Source organism: Garra rufa, chromosome 25 (genome assembly GCF_049309525.1).
Source record: "Garra rufa chromosome 25, GarRuf1.0, whole genome shotgun sequence".
NCBI lineage: Eukaryota > Metazoa > Chordata > Actinopteri > Cypriniformes > Cyprinidae > Garra > Garra rufa.
Genome location: NC_133385.1, coordinates 27827080 through 27837458, shown reverse-complemented (window position 1 = coordinate 27837458; position 10379 = coordinate 27827080). Strand labels below are relative to the sequence as shown.

General features: G+C 33.4%; 1 protein-coding gene across 1 annotated transcript in view; it reads right to left on the bottom strand.

Annotated features, from left to right (window-relative positions):
- Window positions 1-4531: 4531 nt before the first annotated feature.
- Window positions 4532-10379, bottom strand: part of atp8b4 (ATPase phospholipid transporting 8B4) — a 68225-nt gene continuing 62377 nt past the window's right edge. The window contains 4 exon segments of the mRNA XM_073831656.1: window positions 4532-5243; window positions 5348-5478; window positions 9991-10017; window positions 10020-10128. Coding sequence (XP_073687757.1) covers window positions 4917-5243; window positions 5348-5478; window positions 9991-10017; window positions 10020-10128 — 594 coding nt within the window. The 3' untranslated portion in view covers window positions 4532-4916.

The window sequence follows — 10379 nt, the reverse complement described above, 5'->3', positions numbered from 1 at the left end:
AAATATTTTGAGAATAAATTTAAAATATTATGAAAATAAAGTCGAAACACTATGAGAATTAATTCAAAATATTACAAGAATAAAGTTGAAATATTATGAGAATAAAGTCAAAATATTCTGAGAATAAAGTCGAAATATTTTGAGAATAAAGTCGAAATATTTTGAGAATAAATTTGAAATATTATGAGAATAAAGTCGAAATACTATGAGAATTAAGTGGAAATTACGAAATTAAGTCAAAATATTTTGAGAATAAATTTAAAATATTTTGAGAATAAAGTCGAAATTATGATATTAAGTCAAAATATTTTGAGAATAAATTTGAAATATTATGAGAATAAAGTCGAAATACTACGAGAATTAAGTCAAAATATTTTGAGAATAAAGTCTAAATATTTTGAGAATAAATTTTAAATATTACGGGAATAAAGTAAAAATTACGAGAACAAAGTCGAAATACTACAAGAATAAAGTCGAAATATTTTGCAAATAAAGTTGAAAGACTTTGTAATGTCTCCCGGCGCTCTGAATCTGGGCCAGTTGCATGCGCAATAGGCTAGAATATAATCTCAAAATATTATGATTATGTCTCATAATTGCTATGAATTAGTACCAAAACATTTCTACTTTATTCTCGTAATTTTGACTTTATTTGTTAAATATTTTGACTTTATTATCATAATATTCAACTTTATTATAATAATATTTCAACCTTATTCTCGTAATTTCGACTTTATTCTCGTAGTATTTAGACTTTATTCTCGAAATATTACGACTTTATTCTCATAGTATTTAGACTTTATTCTCGAAATATTATGACTTTATTCTCGTAGTATTTAGACCTAATTCTCGTAATATTTTGATTTTATTCTTGTAATATTTTGACTTTATTCTCATAGTATTTAGACTTTATTCTCGTAGTATTTAGACCTAGTTCTCGTAATATTTTGATTTTATTCTTGTAATATTTTGACTTTATTCTCATAGTATTTAGACTTTATTCTCGTAGTATTTAGACCTAATTCTCGTAATATTTTGATTTTATTCTTGTAATATTTTGACTTTATTCTCATAGTATTTAGACTTTATTCTCGTAGTATTTAGACCTAGTTCTCGTAATATTTTGATTTTATTCTTGTAATATTTTGACTTTATTCTCATAGTATTTAGACTTTATTCTCGTAGTATTTAGACCTAATTCTCGTAATATTTTGATTTTATTCTTGTAATATTTTGACTTTATTCTCATAGTATTTAGACTTTATTCTCGTAGTATTTAGACCTAGTTCTCGTAATATTTTGATTTTATTCTTGTAATATTTTGACTTTATTCTCATAGTATTTAGACTTTATTCTCGTAGTATTTAGACCTAATTCTCGTAATATTTTGATTTTATTCTTGTAATATTTTGACTTTATTCTCATAGTATTTAGACTTTATTCTCGTAGTATTTAGACCTAGTTCTCGTAATATTTTGACTTTATTTTCGTAATATTTTGACTTTATTCTCGTAGCATTTAGACCTAATTCTCGTAATATTTTGACTTTATTCTTGTAATATTTTGACTTTATTCTCGAAATATTTTGACTTTATTCTCGAAATATTACGACTTTATTCTCGTATTATTTTGACTTTATTCTCGAAATATTTCAACTTTATTTGCATAATTTTAACTTTATTCTTGACTTTAATCTCGTAATCTTACAATTTTTTAGCGTAGCACTACAACGCCGTCATAGTATTAGATACGTGGAATTCTAGAAGTTAAAACGCACTGTAAATGCTTCAGTCTATCATCTTAATGAAGGCACGACTTTGCGTAAAAACTCAATATTCTCATTTCACTGAGCTGCATGCAAAAGCACTAACTACTTTTGAGTTATGAACAATCGTGGAATGTTTTTACACTTTTGTTCTTTTTTAAAAAAAAGAGGTATATTTAAACCAAATTTGGCATTTTAAACCCATTTAATTGAAAAAGCTAGAGCGAGCTTTGCAACGCCAACATAAGATTTACAGCCAATGCGGCGTCGATATCAGACATTCCTAATTGTTACTACTCATTAAGTAGCTTGATGCATTTGGGTGCATTTTAGTAAACCGATGCAGCTTCCAGGTCTTTAAACATTAGTTATATTTAATATGCGATGCATTTATAATCCTAAACCTCTGCAGATGGCTGTTTTTAAGAAAATAAGAGGTATTATTTCACACACTTGTACATATTTGCTCCCTTATGCTTTATTAGTCTTATTAGAATAATGTTATTTGTTGAACGTAAACTCAGGTTTAATTTATTGTTCCCGATGCCTGAAACATAGGCATATGGAGGCCTGTTTTCGCAACGGGATAAGAAAGTTTAAACAGGTATATGTGACTTTTGAGCTCAGAAAAAAACTGAATTGTGAGGTTGTGAGATGTAAGCTCACAATTCTGAGGGGAAAAAATCTAAATTGCGGGAAAAAAGTCAGAATACTTACTTTTTTTCTCAGAATTCTAGGTATACATTTCGCAATTTATTTTTTTAATCATGGAATTAAAAATAAAAAAGGTAACTACAGCTTTATCTCACAATTTGTACTTTTTCTTGCAGTTGCAAGATATCTCACAATTCCAACTTTTATTCAGAGAACTGAGTTAACATCTCACAAGTCTGACTTTTTTCTCACAATTGCTAGACATTCTGTGGAGAAACTCAGAATTGCAAGAAAAAAAAGTCAGAATTTCAAGATGTAAACTCTTTTTTTCTTGTGTTTATATATCACAATTTTATTTTATTTTCCTCAGAATTCTAGGTTTAAATTTTGAAATGCTATTTTTTCCATCATGGAATAAAAAATAAAAATGGTAACTGCTGCTTTATCTCACAAGATTCAAGATATAAACTCAAAATTCTTTTTCTTGCAATTCAAATTTTATATTTCGCAATTTTGAATTTTATTCTTAGAATTGTTTTCATTGTTTTTATATCTCACAATCTGCACTTTTTCCCTCAGAATTTTATGTTAACATTTTACAATTCCATTTTAATTTGTCATAGAATTAAAAATACAAAGGTAGCTTTGTCACAATTTGCACTTTTTTCTTGTAATTGCGAGATAATAACTCACAATTTCTGACTTTTTTTCAAAGAACTGAGTTTGTATCTCACAATTGTACATTAAAACCTCCCAGTTCTACTTCTTTGCCTCTCAATTTAGACTTTTTTTATTAGAATTCTAAGTTTATATTTCACAATATTTTTTTTGTAATGGAATTAAAAATAAAGTAGAAAACAGCAGCTTAATCTCACAATTTGTACTGTTTTCTTGTAATTGCAAGTTTATATCTCACAACTGTAAGTTGACATCTCACAATTCTACTTTTTTTTCACAATTGCGAGAAAAGAAGACAGAATTGTGAGATGTGAGCTCAGAATTCTGAGTTAAAAGTATTTCAAAATATAAACTCTGAATTCTTTTCCTCGCAATTCTGAGTTTTGGCTTTTTTTCCCCCTTAGAATTCTAGTTTTACATTTAGCAATTGTCATGAAATAAAAAATAAAAAAGGGTACTGCACCTTTATCTCACAATTTGTTCTTTTTTCTTATAATTGCGTAATAAATTTCACAATTCCTGACTTTTCTTCAGAGAAAGGAATTTGTATCCTAATATCTTGCAATTCTGACTTTTTTTCTTGTCTTGTAATTGTTTTCTCACAATTACAAGACAAGAATTTCAAGACAAACCCAGAATTTGTTTTCTCGCAATTCTGACTTTATATTTGACAATTTTTACTTTTTTCTCAGAATTGTAGGTTTTCAATTTCTGTCTTTTCTTCAGAGCATTTAATTAGTATCTTAATATCTTGCAATTCTGATTTTTTTCCACAATTGAGAAAAAAGAAGAATTGTGAGATGTAAGCTCAGAATTCCCGAGAAAAATTCAGAATAGTGAAAGAAAAAAAATGGAATTAAAAAAAAGGTAACTGCGGCTTTATCTCACAATTTGTACTTTTTTCTTGTAATTGCGAGTTAATATATTACAATTTCTGACTTTTCCTCAGAGAACTGAGTTTGTGTCTTAACATCTCACAATTCTAAAGAAAAAGTTGGAATTGAGAGAAAAAAGTCAGAATTTCAAGATATAAACTCATATTTGCAATAAATTATGAGTTTATATCTCACAATTTTGACTTTTTTTTTTTTTTGTTTTTAGAACTCTAGGTTTACATTTCGCAATCTGTTTTTTGGTCATGAAATTAAAAATTTAAAAAGTTATCTGCAGCTTTTTCTCGCAATTTGTACTTTTTCTTGTAATTGCGAGATATCTCACAATTTTTGACTTTTCTTCAGAGAAATGAGTTTGTATCTCACAATTGTGAATTAACATCTCGCAATTGTAAGAAAAAAAAGTCAGAACTGCGAGATGTTAACTCACCATTGTGAGATAAAAATTCATTTCTCTGAAGAAATGTCAGAAATTGTGAGATATCTGACAATTAGAAGACAGAATTGTGATTACAATTTTTTTTTTTATCCCGTGGCGGAAACAAGCTTCCGTGCAAATTCATAAAAGCAAGTTTCTGAAACTTGAAATACAAAAGCGGTGCCTTTTCCGAGAAAACGCTGAACTTGAATTTGTGCCAGAAGAGGTGAGAATACAAAATGAAATCAAATCTAAGGTTCATTTTCAAATTCAAACATATGCCTTGTAAAACGGGAGCAGATTTGCATGAGAAAATGAGTGTTATCTGTGCTTCATTGTGCTGGCTCTTTGGAGTCTCCTGTGCATGTCTAGCCCTCCCATAGTCTAGTCGCGCCCACGGGCATCTCTGGGAGCCCAGAGTGTGTCTGCTCACAATCCATTATCATTTCCTCATATTGAAGACAGGCGCTAATTCCTCTTCCTTCAGTAAAGGAAGATAAACACTCCTTTATCTGGCCTCCAAGTCTTCCACCAGTACCTCTTGGTTTTGGTCAATTTCCCTCCTAAATCCAGTGCTGTTGGTCTCTGCCGCATTGGTGGTGTCGTTCACCCCGCTGTTTTTCACCAAGCTGGTGCTTCTTGTGGGTGAGGATAGTGGGTATGTGGAAGTAGAGGATGTGGGTACCTTCATGTTCTTGCCGGAGGTGATGAGTTCTCCATATCCCTGCTGGTGGGCGAAAGCGTACGCCGAACGCCGAGAACTCGTCCTGCGGACTCTCCTGAGGTTCTGCTCTTGAGGACCCTGCCTCCTAGAGGCCTGCTGAAGTAAACGCACCTGCGGGAGGGAAAACTGGTTTTGACATCCAATTGCAGTCAATGGTAAAACAGCATATTAATTATCTTAAATTTCCACTGTGTAAGACGTGTTTATGTAACAACCTTGTCAGTCTGTGTTGGATAGAGGTCAGCCTTGATGAAGCGGACAGCCACCATGGGCATTATACACACGACTGTGGTGAGGAGGATGACCAGCCACACAATCTTCTGATTCAGAGAGTTACGTGCGGTACCTACAGTCAAACACAACATGTTTAACATCAGTAAGAAAGTAGTTCACTTCCAGAATGCAAATTTCCTGATAATTTACTCACCCCCATGTTATCCAACATGTTCATGTCTTTCTTTCTTCAGTCGAAAAGAAATTGTTTTTTTAGGAAAACATTCCAGGATTTTTCTCCATATAGTGGATTCGATGGGAATAAACGGGTTGAAGGTCCTAACTGACAAGCACTTGGGGTTAAAAAGTATACAAATTAGGGCTTTAAGCACATAGTGCTGAAACCCTATTGTAATTGTTAGAATGGCCAAGGATTAGCAATCTTCCAAGTAAAACGGATTGTGCAGAACAAACCGTAAGTTGTAAATACTTGAAATTTGGAGGGATGGTAGTACCCACTCCACCTACAACGTGACTCAGGCTCGCCCCAATCGGACTAACGGGGGCGCTACAGCGAACAAAAGTACGAAATCGCTCATAACTCCTAAACCGTCAGAATCCTTGGCTCATGCCTGATTCGATCATGAAGTTGGCGAATTGTTTGGGTATTTTGGATCTTTTGGAAAACCTACTTTTGTCCTAGGTTTTTGCCCGATCTGAACCAAACCATTGCAGGAAGATTCTCTGAAGTGAATATCAATAATTATCAAAAAAAAAAAAAAAGTTGAACTTTTGACTCACCGTCGCAAAGGGACACCACAATGTTCACCATTTAGTAAAATGCTTATAACTCCTGAACGGAATGAGATATCTTCGCCAAACTCAGAACACGTATGGAAGAGCTCAATCTGAGGTCACAGGAAAAAAAATTGTGGAGCTTGGCCACTTGGTGGTGCTTGGTGGCAGTACGTACTACATATTATGTAACCATTAATGACCCAGGACCACAAAACCAGTCATAAGGGTCAATTTATTAAAATTGAGATTTATACATCATCTGAAAGCTGAATAAATAAGCTTTCCATTGATGTATTGTTTATGGTTTTGTATACTTGGAATATGTTGGAATCTGAGGGTGCAAAAAAAATAACAATATTACGAAAATCACCTTTAAAGTTGTCCAAATGAAGTTCTTAGCAATTTATATTACTAATCAAAAATTAAGTTTTTAGAAATTTTCTGGTAGGAAATTTACTAAATGTCTTCATGGAACATGATCTTTACTTATATTTTGGCATAAAAGAAAAATCGATCATTCTGACCCATACAATGTATTTTTGGCTATTGCTACAAATATACCCATGCTACTTAAGAACTAAGGTTTTGTGGTCCAGGGTCACATTTGTCCTATCAACATGAAAATCACACTGCACAGTCTTGGTCCAAAGTGCCACAAGTCTCAATAAGGACACTTTTTTGACGTATCTCAAAAAAACATGGCTGATGAAGTCTGAGTACCCATTAGACAAGATAAGCGGAGGCCTCAGTGAGCCTGTTTGATTCCCGGCCCTAAAGGTCTGTGAGAAATTTGGAAGAAATCAGCCACTGGGATATGGTATTTTTTAAGGCCGAAAACAACTGTAAGTTACACAGTTGCTCCGGTCCCTCCAGGACGGGGGTTTGACACCCCTGGTCTATAAGTAAGGGATAATGTACAGGCTAGGGGTGGGCGATATGACCTAAAATTAATATCACGGTATTTTTCATCTTTTGAACGGTGCCGGTATAATATCACGGTATTACTTTTTTTGGTACATTTTCGGAGAAGTAGCCTGTCCTGTCCATTTAGTATGTGAATAAAGTTAATCTTTTCATAATATAATAAGTATATGGTAGGTATCCTTATCAAAAAGAGACATGGGAGAGTATTATGCATTCTCAACATATTTATTTTGCAAAAAACCTAAAGATCTTACTTAACAGTGTACAACAAAACAAAAATTATTTTTTTAAATTTAATTTCTGCAATATTTAAAACCTTTAAATAACTGGGGGAAATCAACCCATGGCAACAGTTTAAAAGTAGACCAATTCTGTGGGGAAAAACGCGGACTTGGCAACCCTGCATCCAACACCAGCTGCTGGAGTTTGTCTTTGCACACGTGAGTACGAAATTTTCGTCCGACATTTTTGCACGTTAAAAAAAATACAGGTTATGTTAATCGAGTTTACACACTGCCTCTGAAACTTTCATCCGTCATAAAAAAAATTGGATCATGTTTGATGTTCTGCATTTTCACATCCATAATAAGCATTTTGATAAGGATGGCGAATATGAGAAAACTAAAAAAAAAAAAAACACATACGAAAATCGGACTCAGTGTACAATGACCTTTAGATTTGAACGATCACGGGTCGAAAGTAAAGAGAGATGACAAAAATAGACTGGAGGATTTGTTGCAATCTTGTACTCACTGACAAATATCTATTATAAGATGTGCTGCTCCCTTTACAAAATCGAAAGTAAACGTAAACAGGCCGGTCGCGTTCGCCTCGCGCCTGCTCAATTTGTGATCCGCTGTGTAAATCCTTTGGCCGGCCGACCGGGAAAAGTCCCGGTCGTCCCGATTGCCACTCCGCCCCTGGTATAGGCTACAGGCCCGACCTTTCTTCACGATGTTTCACCAGCCGTTTAATGGCCACTCCCCTTTTACCTACCACCTGCAAAGCTGATACGAATATGTTTTACTTTTTTATTTACAACAAGATAGTATAAGGACAGGTATTCAGACCACAACTGAACGTTTGAAGAAAATTTAATGTTTTAAATATACCGGTATTGACGGTATTAGAAAATCCATGTCGTGGCGCTATCTCACACCGGTGATGACTATGACACCGGTGTACCGCCCACCCCTAGTACAGGCAGCCGGTAGTTATCGCAGAAATAAGCCCCGACAGTGTGATCAGGACCCGACGCGAAGCGGAGGGTCTTGTATCACACTGAAGGGGCTTATTTCTGCGATAACTACAGGCTGCCTGTACATTATCCCGCCTATTACACGGCTACTTGCCACATAAGGAAAAAAACTGGACATGAATATGAATTTGAAACCTTTTATTGGCATATTTGTTTTAAATTAACATTTTTATCCTTCCGCGAAACGATATAGTACCACGTGACTAACATTCAAACTATGTACGTTAGTAAGACAATTTAAATAGATTAATGTCGAAATTTTCCATTGTTAATTGTGGTTGTCCAGTGTTTGTCACAAGATGGCGCCAAACGGTAATCTTTGTTGGCACGGAGGGATTTTAAACATACAAGTAGTACCGGCTATGCGTTATTACTTTGGAGCGGTGATTATTTGAAAAGAACGAACCTGCAAATGTCTCAACTGACCAATCAGAATCAAGCATTCCAAAGAGCCGTGTAATAAGGAAACTTTTTTCATTGGCTGATGAAGTTTGAGCACCTATTAGACAAGGTTAACAGAGGCCAGCTTTCTGTTTGACTCACAGCCCCAAAGGTCTGTGAAAAATTTGAAAGATATTGGCCACTGGGGTGGGGGCGATATTGCTTTTTTTCAAGACGATTGTACATTGCATGTTTTTTCGCACATACAAGCAATATTCATATCATATGATAGAACTCCTGATTCCAGACAACTTTGCCTCTAGAACCACTGCTGTCAATCAAATTGTTTGTTAAATGATTGAGAAGATGTAAAAACATACTTTTGTGACTAGTCCTAGGTTTTTCCCTTAGTCTGAAAAAAAAAAACTGCAGTACAATTCTCTAGACTCTCTAGAAGATCAATAATTATCAAAAAACTGTTTATTTTAATGTTTGGGAAGCTATAATGGGGTTGTTTAGAAAAGGGGCTTGTCCAAATATACCCAAAATCCTATAAAGCCTAATGGAAAGCTCAAAACTTCACAAACTTCACCTGGTGAGTACATGTGACAGGTGATTTTAAACAAGCCTGCAAAGTTTCAAGGAGATCAGACCACAGCTGGTGCTATAACAGTCATAAATGTTTAAAAGTATATTATATTTCTATGGAAAATTAACTGTATCTGCCAAAAATGTTTTTTTTTTTTTCAATCATTGATTTAGGTGGTTGCTAAACAATATGTAATGTCTTTTTCCATATTTGCTTAAACGCCTGAACCCGGGTAATTGCTGCCTGCATATATATATATATATATATATATATATATATATATATATATATATATATATATATATATTATTATTATTATTATTATTATTATTATTTATTTATTTATTTTTTTAATAGAGCCCTTTGAAGCTGCATTGAAACTCCAATTTGGACCTTCAACCCGTCGATCGTTATCGGAGTTCACAATATGGAGAAAAATCTTGGAATATTTTTCTCATAAAACTTAATTTATTTTCGACTTAAGAAAGACATGAACATCTTGGATGACAAGGGGGTGAGTAAATTATCAGGAAAATTGAATTCTGGAAGTGAACTAATCCTTTAAATGTGATGCTGCATCCACACCAGTAGGTGTCAGTATGAAGTCCAAGACCAACTTTCTGTTTTTTTTTTTTAATATAAATAAAAATAAATATAGCTGACTACAGAATTTAAAAAATGAGTTAGATTCTTACCTATGAAAGGAAATTGATTTGGGAATAGGTAAAAATGCCATCGCTGTGCATTGCAAAAAGAATAGCAAAGTAAACAGCTAGGCTTCCCCAGATAAAGAAATGGTTCACAGCAGTCCAGTAGTTGGTGTCAAGCCCAATCTGAACAAAAATATATATAGGCATTGTTATCTTGATATATATATATATATATATATATATATATATATATATATATATATATATAAGTTAAACAGAAATAACCTTAACCTTTATGTACTGTACATTGTCATTTATTTCCCATGTATTTAAATGCAGTAAACAAGCAAAGTTGTTAAATTGCCTCACCTGGACACTGACCACAATTACCAAAGAGGTTGCAATGGTTACCGCGAAAGCCTGTTGATCAGAGA